General features: G+C 43.5%; 1 protein-coding gene and 1 pseudogene across 2 annotated transcripts; one reads left to right on the forward strand and one right to left on the reverse strand.

The window, feature by feature from the left end:
• Positions 1-3,933: 3,933 nt before the first annotated feature.
• CST8 (cystatin 8) lies at positions 3,934-18,226 on the reverse strand. 2 transcript variants are annotated; one of them, XM_058684710.1, is made up of 4 exons: positions 18,132-18,226; positions 14,404-14,753; positions 10,730-10,843; positions 3,934-4,110 (listed from the first exon to the last, which is right to left on the reverse strand). In XM_058684710.1, exons 2-4 carry the CDS (start codon positions 14,632-14,634, stop codon positions 4,027-4,029), a joined length of 429 nt encoding a protein of 142 aa, XP_058540693.1. In that variant the 5' UTR covers positions 14,635-14,753; positions 18,132-18,226; the 3' UTR covers positions 3,934-4,026. The 2 variants fall into 2 exon arrangements, with proteins under 2 accessions (XP_058540693.1, XP_058540692.1); XM_058684709.1 differs by lacking the exon at positions 18,132-18,226 and adding an exon at positions 14,965-15,251.
• LOC131486138 (large ribosomal subunit protein eL31-like) lies at positions 5,802-9,097 on the forward strand (annotated as a pseudogene).
• Positions 18,227-19,722: the final 1,496 nt, after the last annotated feature.

The following is a 19,722-nucleotide window of genomic DNA, read 5'->3' on the forward strand; positions in this document are numbered from 1 at the left end:
TGTCTGGCATGTGGAGAACTTTGGGAGGGTCACATGGAAGTGTCAAAACATAATTTTCAGAAGATTACAAACCTGATCCACTTACTCACAAATATAGAATGTCAAGGGGGAATTCCTAGGTTAGTTACAAAATGAGCTTATTTCTCAGAGAGCAATAAAACCATAACCAGTGGGGTGAACTTTTCTATTAGACAGTAATCATTTGCACCTCTCAGGGACAAAAAGACCCACAAGTAAACATATAACTTCAGAGTCTGGTCTTTACTCAATAATGAACAGAACATAAAACAGAGTTACATTCCCTGGATAACTCAATAATCCCCATTAGACCCACCCAACAATGTTCAAAATGGCATGGAAAGCACGTGCTGACTTCTCTGTAGCTTATTCTAAGTTTCAGGTAATTTTTTTTTAACAGAGAATGAGAGGAGAGCAAGGAGTAAAGAACATGGCACTGGAGGAGGGGAAGAGGTCCAGCCTCTTCTCTGAGCCTTGGGTCCATTTCCAGAGCTTGGCCAGGAGGCCCACCCCCATGAAGCCCCCACCACAGAGCATGGAAATGGAGATGGTGCCCCTCCACACTTCCCACACTCTCACCAGCTGCCATCTGTCCCTGGGTCTTGATCAACTGTCCCTGACTCCTCTGGAGACACTAGAAATACATCTACTGTATCTAGATGTACCAACTGCATAGAAGGCTCACATGGCAAATGACTTTGCTTCCATTCCAGCAGGCCTTGGGAGCCAGGCAGTCCAGATGCTCTCCCAGATCATGGTGTACAGACCAAGAGTAGGTTCAGTGGTAAAGGTACTACAATAGAAAGTGACAGATCTGGGACAATGCTCACATCTTCTGAGATGGAGAGCAAGACCAGGCTGCACTCTCCACATGGCCCACTTGGCCTTTTCCTAGGTCTGAGGCCCTGAGCTCCCTTCCACTGCTGTCCATGTGTCCCCAGAGCACTCACTTCTGGTCCTGGCAGGCCCCTGCCTCTGACCTCATTTCCCACTAGCTTGTGGGGTGTCAATCACCCAGCCCAGGATTGGACTAAATGCATTCATTCCTTGCTCTCACACACAGAATGTCCATGACTGGTCACCCTGCAAGAATGGGCATGGGACAACCCCCCCCCCGACTGCTGAAATCAGTGCTGAGCCTGGGCAGCATCCAAGGCCATGTGGCTTTTCTGGTTAAGCCCCATTTCCCAGATGTCCATGGCCTCCCATGGCCCTAGTGCTCCTGTGTCCCAGACCCAGACAGACAGAGCTTGGGGTCCAGGCCCCACAGGTGGAGTTTTAGTAGAACCTAGTGGAGACTTCAGGCACTAGCTTGGGGGACTCCTCTCCTCCTCCACAGGGGAAGTGAACGTGTGTGTGTGTGTGTGTGTGTGTGTGTGTGTGTGTGTTGGAGAGAGAGAGAGAGAGCACAATAATAACATCTTAGCAAAAAGGACACGAAATCCAGCAAAGGAAAGCCTTGCATTTTATTTAATGTTCAAAGAGAGGAAATAAAAGAGATTTGGAGAGATAGGTTGAAAAGAGATGAGGGGCGCCTGGGTGGCGCAGTCGGTTAAGCGTTCGACTTCAGCCAGGTCACGATCTCGCGGTCCGTGAGTTCGAGTCCCGCGTCAGGCTCTGGGCCGATGGCTCGGAGCCTGGAGCCTGTTTCCGATTCTGTGTCTCCCTCTCTCTCTGCCCCTCCCCCGTTCATGCTCTGTCTCTCTCTGTCCCAAAAATAAATAAAAAATGTTGAAAAAAAAAATTTAAAGAAAAGAGATGAGGTTAAATTAAATAAAACTTTAATGTTAGTTAAAATATACTTAGAAATAGACCCCTGCACATAAGCACATGTGCACACAAAGCACGTCTCTGGTCCTGCCTACTCCAGATGTCTGATTCCCTGTGCTTCTCGCTCACCTGCCCATAAGAAAAGACAATTCCACAATGTTGTTCCAAAAACAGTCTTTCCTAAGATACTTACATGTACTTACACTGTTCCACAAACAGCAGAGACCCACAAAGCTGTAAGCTGACCCGTCCTGCAAGCCCCCTAAAACTGGGTGCTGGGTCTGCTGCTCTCATATGGGGTGTTCCATCAGTGTATCCAAGGTGGAGGGGTGGGGGTGGGAGGGATTTTTGATAGAGATCTCCTGGCCTAAAGGAAAGAACCCTTTTTAATCAGGATAAGTACGGTCCTATAATAAGTAGGTCCTGTAATAAGTAAATCCAAGTAATGCAAAAATATGTTTAAGATCCAAACCCTAATAAGGATATTGAGAAGGGGAAGAGAAAGCAGGGAAGCACTTCCTCAGAGAAAAGTGGGCATGGAGGTGGGTGTGCCTGGAAGAGAACCATGGGGGGCTGATGAGGGAAGAGCCGAGACAGCCAGAGGAAGAGCAAGGTCTTTGCAAGGTGAGTCCCCTGCCACTCCAAATGGTATGTTTTGTCACATGTGAAACATCCATTAGGTAAAACACAGGGATTAGAGACAAAAGGAATGGACTTTGAGTTTCATGGCCTCTTTCACTCTGGGGCAGAAATACTGCAATCCCTACCACCTGCCAGGCCCTGTGATGTGAAGCCTGGCCGGTGCATGTGCACATTTGAAATTTAGTTGGCCTCTGGAATCACACTCAACACCACAGTTAAAACATCCATATACACTTATTTTTTAAAAATTTTAATCATGGTAAGTACACATAAAATCTACCATATTAACCATTTTTTTTAAAGTTTATTTGTTTTGAGAGAAAGAGAGTTGAGAGAGAGAGCACAAGCAGAGGAGGGGCAGAGAGGAAGAGAGAGAATCTCAAACAGGCTCAGTGCTATCAGCGCAGAACCCTATGTGGGGCTGCATGTGGGGCTTTCAATCTCATGAACTCTGAGATCATAGACTGAGCAGAAATCAAGAGTCAGATGCTTAACCAACTGAGCAGCCACCCAGGTGCCCCAACCATCTTAACCCTTTTTAAATGTGCAGTTCAGTAGTATTAAGTATATTCACCCTATTCTGTAACTAATCTCCACAACCCTTTCATCTTGGAAAGCTCAGTACCCATTAAATAATTCCCCACTGGACAGACTTGTTTAAGTTTATTTATTTATTCTGAGAAAGGGAGCACAAGCAGGTGAGGAGCAGAGGGAGAGAGAGAATCCCAAGCAGGCTCCATGCGCAGCACAGAGCCTGATGCAGAGTTCAATCTCACAATTGTGAGATCATACCCTGAGCTGAAATCAAGAGTTAGATGCTTAACCAATTGAGCCTACCCATGAACCCCTAGACAGACTTATTTTTAATGATGCTTTTCTTCAAGAGAATTTCATCTCCTGCTATCATCCCTGTTTTCCTATTTCCTTCTCCACATTCCCAATCATCTCTCTCTCTCTCTTTCCCTCCCTCCCTCTTTCTCAGTCTCTATCTCTACACACACATAACAACAACAACAATAATGCAGCTTATTATGAAGGCATTATTGCCCTCCCCCTCTCTCTGTATGACCACTGTTGACATTTACATGAGAAAAAACACACATTCCCTACTTCACAGAGACCCTGAAGGGAAAGACTGTTCCTCCAAAGGGTTTCTCCCAACCCAGGTGACCTGTGGGCTCAGGACCCTCAGGAGGAAGGAGCCTCAGGTTAAAGGAGGTATCCAGAAGGAATCTGCTGAGTTAACACCCACTGGCTTAAGACCTCTGGAAGGAGTTGTTACCTAATCAAAAAGGGATCCCTCCTCAGATTTGCAGTGAGAATGGAATCATACTTCACTCCAAACTTTGTAGTCAGGGACAAACTTATTCCTGGTGGTGAGCCACCAAGCTGGCCAAGGTCAAGGGGCCTCTCTTGAGGGAAAAAAAATTGGACATACCCCTCTTTTGTCATCACCTAATAAGAAACTAAGAAACTAGGAAACAAAACAAGCATAGAGGCATGCATGAGGAAACCACAATGGTAATACCAGTGCATGCCATTTTTCTCTTTACAGAGAAAGGTAGAGATGGTGGTAGGGGCGAGTTCCAGAACCCCCTAAGCATCCACACACTGCTTCTTCATCACCGTGAATTCACCATTCCAGGGGAGTGCTCCGACCAAAAAACTACACATTACTTTCTGAAAAAGACCACAACCACAACAAAATCAGTAATGCCAAAAAGAAAAAAAGTGTCCTGTTGCTAGGTGTTAGCTTAGGAATATGCTAGAGGATAGGTCACCAGCCATCAAGGAATGCTCCCATGAATCTGCTAGATGTTTCTAACCAACAGCAGATACCTGGAAGGGTCTCTGTTCCCAAACCAACCATGGATACACAGCAAATACTAACAATCATGGTGTTTTTCTGGGAGATAAGATATAAAATTGATTTTAATTCCCTTTAATATTTTCCATAATGTAAATAAAGCAATTTTATGTCAGATATAAACTAACATATATTATCTTAATTAAATAATGTCTTTTGTTCTAATAACAAGCCTTTTGTCTAATAACAAGACCAGTTTAAAGGGTTTCTAGCACCTACCATCTTTTATTCCAAAGAGCTCTTCTCTCCATTTCAAATTTTTTTAATGTTTATTTACTTTTGAGAGAGAGAGAGAGAGAGAGAGAGAGAGAGAGAGAGAGGAAGGGCCAGAGAGAGAGGGAGACACAGAATCCAAAACAGACTCCAGGCTCTGAGGTGCCAGCACAGAGCCTGACGCGGGGCTCGAACTCACAAACCATGAGATCATGACCTGAGCCGGAGTCAGACGCTTAACCGACTGAGCCACCCAGGTGCCCCTCTTCTCTCCATTTCAAAATACTATTGAAATAACAAATGAATATTCTATGTGTGTGTGATAGATCAATGGGTGGATGGATAGATAAGTAGATATATAGACAGATTACAGATGATAGATAGAAGATAGATAGATAGATGATAGATAGATAGATAGATGATAGATAGAGATCTCTATCTCTATCTATCTACATATATAGAGATATCTATCTACATATATAGAAATACTGGAAAAACAGCAAAGAGCATCCTAAATACCTGGAAGCATTGAGGTACTCCCAATGAGCTGTTAGGAGTCAGAGAAGGGAAGCTTGGTATCTGCTGAATATTGGACACATGCAAAGAAGGACTAAAGAGGCCTTTTCCCCCAGAAACCCAGACAAAAAATACCAAACCAAGATGGCTTTATAGACAAATTATACCAAATCTTGGGAACAAAAAGCTCCCATGATCTCTAAATTGATCAGAACACACACACAAAAGATGGAGAGCCCTCATTCTTATTATTCCAGACCAGAAAAATCCTGAAACTAAAATATAGCTCTTAAATAAAGAGAAAAAGCTGAGGGTTGCTGGAGGGGTGTTGGGTGGGAAGATGGGTTAAATGGGTGATGGGCCTTAAGGAAGGTACCTTTTCAGAATGAACACTGGGTGTCATATGTAAGAGATGAATCACTGGGTTCTACTCCTGAAGCCAAGACTACAGTTAGTATGTTAACTTGAATTTAAATTTTAAAAAATTTTTAATTAAAAAATATATAATGGAGGGGTGTCTGGGTGGCTCAGTCAATTGGGCATCCGACTTCAGCTCAGGTCATGATCTCATGGTTTGTGGGCTCTGTGCTGACAGCTCAGAGCCTAGAGCCTACTTCAGATTCTGTGTCTCCCTCTCTCTCTCTGCTCCTCCCTCACTCATGCTCTCTGTCTCAAAAATAAACGCTAAAAAGCTCAAATGTATCTAAAACAAAAATCTTAAAACAAAATACTAGCAAATTAAAGGCAGTTACATATTAAATATTTAATGTCCCTGATGCACTGTTTCTCAGACATTCCCAGTGATATGAAATATGTGGAGTGTCTGTATCTGAAAATTCTGATTCAGTAGGTTTGGGATGAGGTCATGGAATGTGTGTGTGTGTGTGTGTGTGTGTGTGTTCACCACATGCTGCAAATGATTCTTTTTTTTTTTTAAGTAATCTCTACACCCAATGAGGGCCTCAAATCCACAACCCAAGATCGAGAGTCACACACTCTACCAATTAAGCCAGCCAAGCACCCCTGATTTTTTTTTTTTTTTTTTAATTTTTTTTTTTTAACGTTTATTTATTTTTGAGACAGAGAGAGACAGAGCATGAACGGGGGAGGGGCAGAGAGAGAGGGAGACACAGAATCGGAAGCAGGCTCCAGGCTCTGAGCCTTCAGCCCAGAGCCCGATGCGGGGCTCGAACTCACGGACCGCGAGATCGTGACCTGGCTGAAGTCGGACGCTTAACCGACTGCGCCACCCAGGCGCCCCTACCCCTGATTTTTTAACATTAGGGAAGTTTAAGAGTACTTAATGTATATATAATCAAAATTCCTAAATAAAAAAAGTAGCATGTTGAATCTCACCATATTCTATTGATTTTGAAGGGAGTTCTCTATGTCTCTTGGACTTGGTGCCTGTTTTCTTCCCCAGATTAGGGAGGTTCTCAGCTACAATTTGTTCAAACAAACCTTTTGTCCCTTTTTCTCCCTCTTCTTCTGGGACTCCTATGATATAGATGTTGTTTTGCTTCATGGAATCACTTAGTTCTCTAATTCTCCCCTCATGATCTAGTAATTTCCTTTCCCTCTTTTTTTCAGCTTCATTATTTTCCGTATTTTCTATTTCATCTATTCTCTCTTCTTCTTCTTCAGTCCTCATTGTCACTGTATCTAGTTTATTTTTCATCTGAAGTTAAAGCATTTTTTTTAATTCATCCTGCCTAGTTCTTAGGTCTCTGATCTCTGCAGCAAGGGTTTCTCTGGTGCGTTCAATGTTTTTTTCAAGCCAATATGTTGTTTTATGACTGTTGTTTTAAATTCTTATTCAGTTATATGAGCAATAATTTGGCTGTTATTTCTTCTTGACTTTTCTTTGAGGGATAATTCCTTTGTCTTGCCATTTGGGCTAAGTTTCTGTCTTTGGCACTTTTTAAAAGCTTGTTATGTGTCCTGCACCTGAAAGTACTACTGTATGAAAAAGGGGTCATACTCTGTTCAGGGCCTGGCACTCCAGAAGTGTTTCTGGTGTATACTGTGTGCACTCTGCTGTTGTGTTTTGGCTACTGTATCCCACTGGTCAGTCCTCTGGACAGTTCCTCCTTGCTTGCAGTGGTGGAGTGTTTGGACCTTTAGGGTGTGTGCTTTGATTTGTTGAAGTAACTCTGGATAATAAGAGTGAGGCTGATCCCATAAAAACAGAAAAAGGAAAGAGGAGAAAAGAAAACCAAACAGAGAATCAAAAAGCTATGACTGATTTCAAGGAAAGAGAAGGGAAGAAAAAAGGCAGAAGAAAATAGAAAAGATGGAAAAGAATAGAAAAGACTGAGATATGTATATATATAATATTATATATGTATATATATGTATAATATTATATATGTATTATATGTACTATGTATATGTATTATATATAATTTATACATAATATATATTATATATATTATATATAGCCTATATATAATATATAAAATTATATATACAATATATTAAAATTTTTCTTATATATAAAATAAGAAATGACAAAAAAATCAGAAACTATGAGCCTGATTCCAAGAGAAAAAAAGAAGATGGAGGAAAGAAAGGGAGAAAAGAAAGAGTTGCCTGTTGGTGCCTGGGGCTGGTGGCTCTGCTGGTCTGGAGGAGAGGCCAGCTGCTTTGGTTCAGTCTTGACCCAATAAATCAGCATTTGCCAGACACAGAGAAGCAGTGTTTGGTGTCTTGCCTCCACCGGGGGCCACTGTGCTGCTCTACGAAGTCCCATCCTGCTGGTGTTGGGGGGAAAATGGCATCATCCCAATCTCTCCTTCCCAGACCAGGTGTCTCAATCCTGCTGTTCAGGTAGCCTTCACAAAATAGCGAGGGCAGTGAGCTTGCCCTGTGCCACAATTCTCCTGTAGCTTGTCCTTGGCATTCAGCTGGGATTCAAAACCTGAAGTCTTAAAGGACCTGGCATAGTGCAGACCTGCACCCCTCCTCTGGAGTAGAGGCTTTCCACCCTGCTGATGAAAGGCCTTTGGCTGGCATCTGCAGGCGTTCTGTCCTTAGGGAGACAATAAACCCTCTTGCCAAAGCACTCCAGGAAGGAGACTGTTTTCTCCCGTGCACCCCGGAGATTGTTAATCCACACTATGTACTCCAGGGCTAGCTCCCTCCTCCCCAGGAGCACGTGCCATGGATCCACTCTGGAAAAAGTCACACACTTTCAAAACCTTGGAGTTTTGAAACAGTTCTAAAGGCTGTTTGCAAAAAAGAACTAGTACACTCGGTACTTCTCGCTCCCTGGTCTATGGCCCAAAGAGGTTTTCCTCTTGTGCTAACTCAATGCCACACTTTCACAACCCCTCTCTCTCTCCCTTTTGTGTCTCCACAGAAAGGGTTCCCTCTCCTTCATAAGTTTTCCGTTTTATCTCCCCCAACTCACATACACACACAACTTGACCCTGCCAAGCTGTCCAACTGTGGAGATCCTTCTGCCACTCTGCAGATTTATTTCCTGGGTGTTCCAGGTGATGTGATCTCAATACAGCTATGTTTGAGGGACAAGGAAAATCCCAGTCCCCTTACTTCACCATCTTAACTCCTCCCCCCACCCCCAAATCCCACCATGTTCTAAAAGACAAAGGCAGACAATCCATCATGCTCTTCATTTCCAAACTGGGCCTAACAGAATAGCTCCCACAAAGAAAGGCAGCAAGAAGAAAGACTGTTCTGGCATCAATGATGTGACCAGAGAATACACCATCCATGTTCATAGAACATCTACGGAGTGACCTTCAAGAAGTGTGCCCCCAGAAAATTCAGAGAGAGCTACAAATTTGACGTGAAAGAGGTGAATGTGCATATTGACACCAAGCTCAGCAAAGCTGTCTGGGTCAAAGGAATAAGGAGTGTGCCATGCCATATTCATGTGCAATTGTCCAGAAGACATAATGAAGATAGAGATTCCCTGAACAAGCTTATATATCAGTTACCTATGTAATTGTCACCACTTTGAACAACCTGCAGTCAGTCAACATGGAGGAGAAAAAACCACTGACAATCCAAGCTATAAAGTCCCCTTCAAAAAAGGCCATATTCTAGACATGTAAGAATGACTATTAGTGAATTCATTATTTTATTACACTAATGGATCAAAGAAGAACAATTATTCAATATACTTGGTAGACACTGAAAGAATAATTGATAGATGAAACATTCTTAATTAAAAAAAATAACTCTTGGCAGAAGGAATTGGAAGAATTCCAGAAATCAGCACTTGATATAATATTTAAAATAAGATATAAATACTGAAAGCACCATAATCAAAGCCAGGAATAAGAAAAACTTCCCAGCATTACTATTCTTCAGTGTTATTCCAAAGACTTGGAAAGAAAAAAAATAGTTTTCATTATTGACAAATGTGTGTGCTTAAAAACATGCACCTTAAAATTTGGGATGGTCCATGGAAGCTTTAGATAAAATAAGTGGGCTCCTTGAGGACAATTCTCCTTAATTCTAAGATTTTCTATAAATAGGTAAAAAAGGAACAACTTTTCTATAATCCTAATGGGCTCTGTAGAGAATATAAATTTGAATCACCCATACTTCTACTAAGAGTAAAAGATAAAGAAAAGTAACATAAAAGCCAGATGGCATGAAGACATACTCCCTGTTTAAATGTTTGCCCTGATAGGTGTCTACTATTAACTGGAAATGATTGGATTTGTTCAGTTTGAGCATACAGTGTCAGCTTTAGTGAGACATAGCAGAAGTACACTTTGTTAATGGGCCCTTGCAATTTCCTGTTCCATGGCTACATGAAATAGTGGTTCTCCAAGTATGGTCCCACAGCCAGCAGCAGCAGCAGCGGCTGGAAAATTGTTAAGAATGTAAATGTTGGGATCCCACTCCAAACCTACTGAAGACATACTCAATCCAAAACTCTGCAAGTAAGACCCAGTCTTCTGGGTTTATCGAGGCTTCCAGGTGATTCTGGTGCCTGCTCACTTAAAGAACCACTGGTGTAAACAAAGGCAAAGACACACCTCTTGGTCAAACCTGCAGAAGGTCTGGGGCCTTCACCAATCTCTTGCATGAATCTGGGGCTCTCCCCACCTCTGAGATCAGAAATACAGGCTTAATGCTAAAAGCTCCTGAGTCAGGTCAGCCTGTTAGTGGGGATCTTTGGGCTCTTCTATGACCTTCCTGGAAATCATGGCTGACCCTGGCAAGAATCAACTGTAAGTCTGGAAGGATGGGAACACTGTCTGGCCTAGTCACTGCTTAATCTTCAGCACCCAAAATAGCACCTGGTGCAAAGTAAGCTTTGGTGAGTAGCTAAGTGAATGAACAAGTTTCCTTTTGTGCCTTCACAAGGATGAGCAACTGTGGGGACCAGTGGTTAGGTTGCTCATCTTGGTCAAAGAGGATAGACTTTCAGTGAACGTGTGTTGGGAAGTTTTTCTGCACCAGGAGGCCAGAGTTGATGAAACTTTCACAATAAGAATGACCCTGACAGCATTCTGTCCCTAGGATGAGGGGTGGGGAAAGACTTAGAGGGATCCACCACATTCCATCACTCTGTTGCCTCTGCTCTAAAAGTCACAAGGTTGCCCATCTCTAGACAAAAACTTGGGGAGTGATCCAGACCTTAGAGAGAGGGTGTGTGCACCCCAAGTTCTTCTTACTAGGGCTCAGAGCAGCCAAGACCATCACAGAATGTTAGTCACCTACCTTTTCCAGTTTGGTGTTCTCTTGAATGACACAGTTTTCAGTACCATTTGAAAGCTTTCTGCAATTGCTGCGGGCAATTTCAACATCAATAAAGTATTCCAAACGATCTGTGACCTGTCAATTAGCAATTGTGCAATTTTATTCAAAAAAACTTTTATTTTACTTTGTTAAAGTTTTAGCCAAAAAAAATCTTTAAAAAAATGCTCTCCCCCTCATCCTCTCTCCCTATCTCCTACTACTTACCCCTTCCCTCTCAAATATATCTTTAGAGGAAGGTCTATGACATCCACTGCCTAGATTCCTTTGCATGCTGATATCAGTTAGACATTGGAAACCACTACCTGGAGCTGTATGTATGCTCAGGGAAAAGTCTCCTTTTCAGTGTAGGGCCTCCTTGAAGGCAAGACTTTCTAATTCCATTTTTGTCCCAAAGTCCAGGGCATGCTTCATGAGATGGGGGAGAAGGATGAGTCACCAGAACCATCAGCTCTCTTGAGCCCAAAATGTTACAGGTTCACACTGAACAGATAGGAGGACAGGCCCTGTGGCCACACTGGATGCCCCTCCCTGATTCCTTTCCCACACTTCCCTTCATAGTCTGTTTTCTGGTGACATCTCCTGCTTTGGAGGGCTTCCCCCCATCTTAGGAAGCAACCCTTAAAAGTGTCATGCTTGTTGGAGTTTGTCATATTGTTCTCTGTTGAGTGTTTAGTAAGCAGACAAACAGTAGGTCTACAGCAAGGCATCAGTAGTTACTGAACTCATTAATGACTGACTCTGGTTAAAGCTACTCATCATGCCCATTTAAATCAACTTTCATCTGGTTTTAAAAGATTATAGTAGGAGGAAAAAAGGAGTGTCTTTCTTCATTGCTATCTGCAGCCTTTAATAAGGTGGTATTAAATTTTAGTTACATTTCAAAGAATTAACAAGGTGACTTTAGCCTGCATGGGAGAAGCTGGTTAGATAACATCAAGAGCTGCTGGTTTGAGAATGAAGTTGGTCCTTAGGGAACCTCAAAAATACCATGGAGGCAAACCCAAACACCCACAGCACTTCTTATCAAGTCCTAACACTTGCTAACGCTCATGGAGTGCTTGCTCCCTGCATAACACTGTTCTTGGGGCTTGGCACATGCCCACACACTAACCCCCTACAGTGAGGCTGTCACTACCATTGTTTTCAGGGATGGAAACTAAGCAGAGGAACTAAGTGACCATCCAATTATCAGGCAAGATAATCACCATGCTGTCAGGGTAGAGCCTGCTTGGGATTCTCTCTCTCTCTCTCTCTCTCTCTCTCTCTCTCTCTCTCTCTCTGCCTCTCCCCCACTCTTGCAAGTTGTGCACACACTCTCTCTCAAAATAAATAAATAAACTTAAAAAAAAACAGTCTAATCACATGGATCCCTGGAACTCCCTGACCTAATGTTTATTTGGCATCTCAGCATTCCTAAGATAGAATAAAAGATTTTGCCCATGGCTTTCAAGACCCTGCATGGTCTGGTCCCTACCAGTCACACTGGCTCCTTTGAGTTGCCGAAGTGGGCCATGCTCCTTCCCAATGGCAGCCTTCTATGCCTGATTGATGTTCCCACCATCCCCCCCTGCTCCTGTCCTGCAGCAGATGCTGTGAGTGGTGCCCATGGCCCTTGCCTTGCTGTTCCCAAAACACACTGTCACTTCCCAGGGTTCCCTGCCTGGAGGCTTCCTGACCAGCAGGAGAAGCCAAGAGTAGTTCTTAGCCAATGACAGACAGGAATTGATACGTAAGCAACCAAGTTCCTATCTTATAGTGTGGCTCAACTCCAAGGCAGGCTATGCACCCTCTCCTGAAACCCCAGGAAGACCAAGTCCAGAGGCCAATAGTGGTCACCTGCATAGTAACTCTGTCTGTACTGACCACTTCCCCCACCTCCTTGCCCCTCCAACCTCCTGGTGCTTCCCAGGATGGCCTCCCAAATAAACCACTTGCACTTGACTTCTAGCACTAGCATCTGCTGTGGCAAACCCAAACAGAAACACTTCCCACCAGCATCCTTCACCTGATTCCCTCCTAGTCTGCCCTCAGGTTTAGCTTCAAAAACACACCCTAGGGAGGTGGTTCTCAGCCTTGACTGTGTATTGGGATTACTTGGAAGGTTTTAATACCTATTGAGACCTAGGTCTCACACATGGATCTTCATTAAATTGGTGATGATGCAGCAGGTACAGTAGGATATTTACAAGCTCCTCAGGTGAGAGTCTGTTCAAGGAAGCCTTCCCCTGACCCCAGACCCCAAGGTACCATGCCACCAGGTCAGATGCCCCAGCTTTCATTCCAGGTTTAGTGCTATTTCTTTCTGACTGGAATGCTGGCTCCCTGGGAATGTGATTATTTCTGTCCATCTCACCTCCCCATCTATAGCAGTTAGCATAGAAGTGGCTGAGAGAAACTTGCTGAATGCATGTGCTACATGGATATCAAAGAAAGACAACTGTTAAGGGGCCTGGGGAAGCTACAAGAGTCAGAATCCATTCTTTATTTCAAAGGGCTGCAGGAGTGCCCTGGTGAATTATGCAGTGTACCCAGTCAATAAACAGAGTGCTATCAGCATAGTGTACTGGAGATATAGGCTGGTGGCTCACATGGTCCCAAAGAGACAGGGTCAGAAGTACCAACAGAGAAACTGGCTCAGTTCCTGCAAGTGAACATGGCATATGGAGAATATAAAAAATGAAGTAAACTCAGCCAACAATGACGTCTCTGGTAAGTATCTTTACAATTCATTTCCAAAAGTTTCACGGTGGAATTACAAGCCACAGCATCAACCCACAGACTAAGGATGGTACAATCAGATGAATTCCAGCTTTGGGGGATTTTCCTCAACCATGGCAGGCAAGGCCATGTGTTTCTTTTTTTTAATGTTTATTTTTGAGAGAGAGAGAGACAGAGCACGAGTGGGGTAGGAGCAGAGAGAGAGGGAGGCACAGAATTGGAAGTAGGCTCCAGGCTCTGAGCTGTCAGCACAGAGCCCGACGCAGGGCTCGAACTCACAAACCATGAGATCATGACCTGAACTGAAGCTGGACGCTCAACTGACTGAGCCACCCAGGCGCCCCAAGGCCATGTGTTTCAAGTCACCCTCAATGGAATCCAAGTAAGCAATGCTTCTTAGCATTTGGACCATGCATAGTCATGTGAGGAGGGATACATTTTTCTGAACACTAAATCAGAATGTCTGTACTTCCACTAAATGAATGTTGGATTCAAATAATTATAGAATATAGGAGGAAGGACTTTATTACTTACATATTGAATAGTGCCACATGTCTCTTTTCAACCCCACAATGCACGCTATGTGTTTAGATTGAAATGTTGCCTTCAGCAGCATTATTGCAAAATATTCATGGCACTCAATTTGTCTCCCAATACTAGCAAATGCAAATCATGGACATTTGATTTGCAGTTTAGAGTCTAAATGAATAAATACACATAAAGTACTTAGAACAACACTATAAGCATATATAGAAAGTGCAGTGATGTTATAGCGACATGCAAGTGAGTATGTACTTGAACACTCACATATTTAGAACTTTCATGTATCATTGTTTTTCTTGCAAGCCCATTCTTTCAGTATGGCTTCAGTCTGTGCCACCATACCAAATATGCATATTGGGAGAGAACACCTTTACCTGCAACTGGGCTTGTACTGTCTTGATCACCTGGAAGATGTACTTATCCTCACTCTCTTTGTTGTATTCTTGCATGGCAAACCACAGACACTGCTTCACGTTGGCATTTGAGGCATTGATAACTTTTAATTCCCTCAACACTTTGACTTCATTCTTGTCTGGATCTGTGCTGGCCACCAGGGCCACCAAAATGGTGATCAGGAGGAAGCAGAACTCCCAGGATCTGGTCATGGTCCCTCCGTCCAGGGACACAGGTGAGCCTCCTCGTCCTCTCAGGGCTGGAGCTGCAGGTGGGGTGCAATTTCTGCTGCCACCAAAGATTCAAAGATCTTACAATAGCATCAGCCCAGCTGCATTCAAGAAAGAGCCATTATGTTCACTCTTTAGGGCTATCCCTGTCTCCAAGGAAATAAACCTACAAGAAGCCAGTTAAATAGTCCCTGCCACCAGCCTTCTGCCCTCTATACCCCAGGTGTGGTCTGCAGTTCATGGAGAACACTTAGGCTCAGGTATGCCAGCAACTACCTTGTGCACTTCACCCCCCCACTCCTGTTTTTGCACCTCAGGCCTGTAAGATGTGACCGTGAAAAATGTTGCTGCTCCAAGGTTTCCTGGCTCCAACTCTCTAGGTGTTCTCCAGCTGGCTGTACCCAGTGACTGCCCCCTCCTCCTTTTGCCGTTGGCTATGGCCCACGCCCCAGCCTGTGGTTCTCCTGGCTCTCTAGTGCTCAGTTTGTGCCTAGGCCCTGGTCAGGGGCCTCCCTCACCTCTGATACTCTTCCCTGTCCATGCCCTTGCAGGCATGTCACACTTTGTGATGTAATCCAGCACCTGTGACACTGCCACTGTCTTTCAGTGCAGGCAGTTCACATACAACAGGCAAGCTGTGAGGGCCCCCAGAGGTTTCTTGCCCACTTGTGCAGTGACCCCAGCTTCCTAAATTTTGGCCTCTGGACTCCCTCTGTTTGGGCCAATAGCACTTCATTCTGCTGTAATTGCCAAGGTGAGGGTCACTCAGCCCACCTGATGCTCAAGACCATGCCTTAACAGAAGGGGTGCATGCAACCCTGAGCTCTTAGAGATTCTGCTTCTTGTGAAAATCCCAAGTCAATGTCCAGCAAGTTTCTGCAGGGGCAGAGAGGTGGGCATGTGTCTCAGAGCCAGAAGACTGATGGGCTCTTGACCATGAGAAGTGGCAATGTATAGGAAATCATAGACAGGCATAAATATGTGAAACATTGCAGTGTGAATATACCCTATTGTATTTAAACTGACTGCCTGTTGATGGTTGTTTGGTTTGTTTCTCATTTACAGCTGTTACAAACAGTACTTAGTGGACAATACTTTTCCAATATCTTTATGAAATTACACAGTTATTTCTGTATAATAGAAGACTAGATAGAAAATTGATGCAAAAGCTTTATTCAAATTAAAAGTTAGTATATACTGCCAAACTGTTAATTCTGTGCTAGTAACATATCAATGATTTTCAAATTTTGCTACATGTTAAAGGCACTTAGGGTGCTTTAAGGAGTACTGAGGCCACTCCCACCATTAAATTCAATCTTCGGAGAGGGCCCAGTGATGAGGAAATCATCATTTTTTAAAGTTTCTAGGGTTTCAGTGCACAGTCGGTTTGAAAACTAGTGTACTGCATTTATGTTTCTTGTGTATCAATGTGCACAGGAACCACGATGCAAAACACTAAATAACCAATTCTTAATAGATAAAAATTTTTTTTATAAAACAAATGTGAAGGCATCTTGATCACACTTTAGCTGTGTGCACCCACACCTTCAACCACATCTCTAATAGCCCCTCCCACCTCACCAAGGACCAAGCAGTGCCCTGCCTCCATACTCAGGCCCAGCATCCTTGCTGGGGCTTGATGTTGCCTCTGCTGGATGTTCATCCATCACCTCCATCCAGCAGTTCATACACCTGCAAATCTCAACACAAGTGTCATTGCCCCCACCCAAATCTAAAGTGCCTCTCCCAGCTATTCCCATCTATTCCCAGTTACTCCCAGCTACTATTCCTGCTTACTTTCACCTACTCCCTACATATTCCCACCTACTAATAGCTGCCTGCAAGGATCAGGGCACATGGATCTCCATTCCACTTATATTTTACCCAATGGTAGCCCTCAGGCCAGGGACCTAATAACTCTGAAAGCCAACACCCATATCTGTAAAATGGAGACAAGCTTTTTCCTATCTCTGATGGTTCCCATGACACAGGGAAATAGGGTGGGTGAGGCCCCTCAGGAGTGGAGCCCATATAGATTGAGAGGTACCCCAAGGCCCTTACTGGGCTCCATCGTCAAGGACCAACCCCAGAGACACAGCCCAACAGAAAGAGAGTCCACTTCACAGGGTCTCTGGCACAGGAAGTCCCACCACACCAGGGCCCACTGAGTCTTGGCTGCTAGAGTAACTCCACTAAATGCCCATCAGTCATTTCCTAATTAATAACCAAATCCAAAACACCTGTTTGACTTTCTCTGCCTCTATGGTGCATTTGAGTTTTTTGTTTGCTTGTCTTTTTCTTTGCTTATGAACTGGAGTTGCCCAGAGTTTGCTTAAACATGATGTTTTCCTTTGTTCATGACACACCTGGCATTGGTCCATGTGTGGCTGTATGAGGCAATGAAAAGCCCACGACCCATTGACCAAACCAAGAGCTAGAATGTTATCAATATTTGAAAATATGTGCTCCTTTTTTAATACACAATACCCAGTGTCCCCCAAAGTGACCCTTATCTGAATTTCATATTTATCATCCCTGCCTTTATTTGCACACCTGACGTGCCTAGCTTTGCTTGGGTTTGTACTTTGTAAAAGGATAACTACCACAGTGTATGTAAGACTCCTGGGACTGAGATTTGTTCATTTAGCATTATATTACCAAGTGTCACATACTGAGTCATCACTGAAGTCCTCCAAGCCTTCCTGTTTAAGAAAGGTTCATCCGTACCCATTGCCTTCTCAGGACCTCCCCCTACAGTGGATTGAATCTACTTCTCCAGCCATTGTGGTGGATTTGGGCATATGGCTGGTTTAGGCCTGTGCAGTGGAGGCAGAAGTGACCATGTGTCAGGATTATAGTGAGATGTGAAGACGTACTGCCTTTATCCACTTGTCCTCTGGTCATTTTCCAAGGTAAGGGGGTGCCCTAGGACATAGACTGAGAATATGTCATGTAGGAACACCCAGTCCAGGCCCCAGAACAATGTTCAGAACCCACATGAAAGCAAGCCTAGCTGCATCATCCTAAAGTGGAGCCACACCACACCTCCTAGACCAGGTAGTATAAGTGCCTGACATTAAGCTTATTGATTGTAATGTGAGTGCCTGTCTTGGGTTTTGGTTGCCAAGGCATCCATTTCAAAGACATCTATCTCAAACACTGCCAGCTATAGACACAACTACTAGCAAACAACTAGATAAGGAAGCAGGCCACCCCACCATGAAGGTCCTTCTTTCAGAGAGCCTTGAGTGACCTCAATACCTGACCATGTGAATGACCCCACTTCTCCCTTCCCATGCTCCACTTCCCGTTCCTTTTTTTAAGGTTTTTTTTTTTTAATTTATTAAGTAATCTAGAATTCACAATGCCAAGATCAAGAGTCACATGCTCTTCTAGCTGAGCCAGCCAGGTGCCCCTCCACCTCCCCTGTTTTGCTTTAAATTTGTTAATAAAGAGTGAACCCATGAAACCCTGGATACCTCTCCCTCAGCCTCTAATGAAGGTGGAGCCCCAGGTCTGTGCGTGTTCTCTCTCTCTCTCTCTCTCTCTCTCTGTCTCCCTCTCTGTCTCTCTGAGACCTTGCTGTGTGGCCACCAGGTGTGTCACGTGCCCTCCAGGACTTGTGAGTAATAAAACTTGTTATTCATAGTTCCCTGATGATTTTGCTGAGGTGTTTCCCTCTGTCATAATGGTACCAGAAAGGCCAGTCCAGCCACAACACTGACCCCAATGGGATGTGGTGGAGGGAATATCTGTGGGGCTTGTTATAAAAGACAGGCTCAAGTGAACATGCAACCCTGTGAATAGGCTTGACAACAATCAGCCAAACTGCAGTCAGCCCTGAGACCCATGCACTGTGTACTAGACACTTGCTGTGGTTAGCTATGATGGTAAGGAGTAAGTTAGTACACAGCATTCCTTTGCAAACAGCAGAATGATACACACTAAAATCCACACAATTAAGGCAGTATTTCTAGGGTAGGTTTTAGAGAAATATATAGTTACAGTTGTTGATTTTGTAAAAGATCATGCCTCTAACTCTCATAACCCTTTGGTCTCACAAGTATACACACACATACATGCACACACACACACACACACCATCATAATGTTGATATTACCTAGACAATTTTAATTCTGGGCTTCTCTGAACATAGTCAAGCTGTTTTTGTGATTCTGCATACTTGTCAGGGAGGAGTAAATGCTTTGCTATAGGCTACTGAGATTTTCAGGCTGCAGCTGTAGCTGATTGATATAAAGCCTTTATACCTGAGGTATTTTGTCTTCCTTTTAATTTTGGACAATGTGTCTCCATTCTTCCTTCAAATATTTCTACCTTTTTATTTTTGTCTCCTTTGGGATTTCTATGTTCCCACTGTTGCAGTTGTCCCTTTTACTTCTCTCCTTTGCATCACTTCATTTTTCTCTTTATTATTTTGTTATCATTTCCTGCTGCCTCCTGAGAGCATTTCCCAGCTAGCTTGTCCACCTCGTGATTCATTTCTCTCTTATATGTGTCCCTCTTAATATCCTATATGTTTCTCTGCTTTACCTATCCACCCCTTGGGTTTTTTTTATATCTACTATTTCCACATGGTTCTTTTTTTTTAAAATAAATGTTTGCCCATTTTTTTTTCAAATTACAAAAACCTTTTTTTACCTTCTTAATCATTTTATCTTGCTTGTTTAAAATTTTTCAGCAATCTTGTCTGACAATTCTGCTTCAAATGGTATATTATAGAGCAAGGACCAGAAAACTTTTTCTCTAAAGAGGCAAATAGAAAATATTTTATGCAGCCTCTAAGAATTTCTTAACTGAGCCATTGTAGCCTGATAGCCACCAGAGCCAATATGCTTCTGTTCCAATAAATAAGTAAGTATTTCTGTTCCAATAAAACTATTTATAAAAACATGCAGTGGTGGGGGGCGGCACCTGGGTGGCTCAGTCAGTTAAGCATCCAACTCTTGATTTCAGCTCAGGTCATGATCTCACAGTTTGTGAGTTTGAGCCCAATGTCAGGCTCTGCACTGACAGTGTGGAGCCTGCTTGGGATTCTCTATCCCTCTCCC

This window comes from Neofelis nebulosa, chromosome 9 (assembly GCF_028018385.1).
Source record: "Neofelis nebulosa isolate mNeoNeb1 chromosome 9, mNeoNeb1.pri, whole genome shotgun sequence".
NCBI lineage: Eukaryota > Metazoa > Chordata > Mammalia > Carnivora > Felidae > Neofelis > Neofelis nebulosa.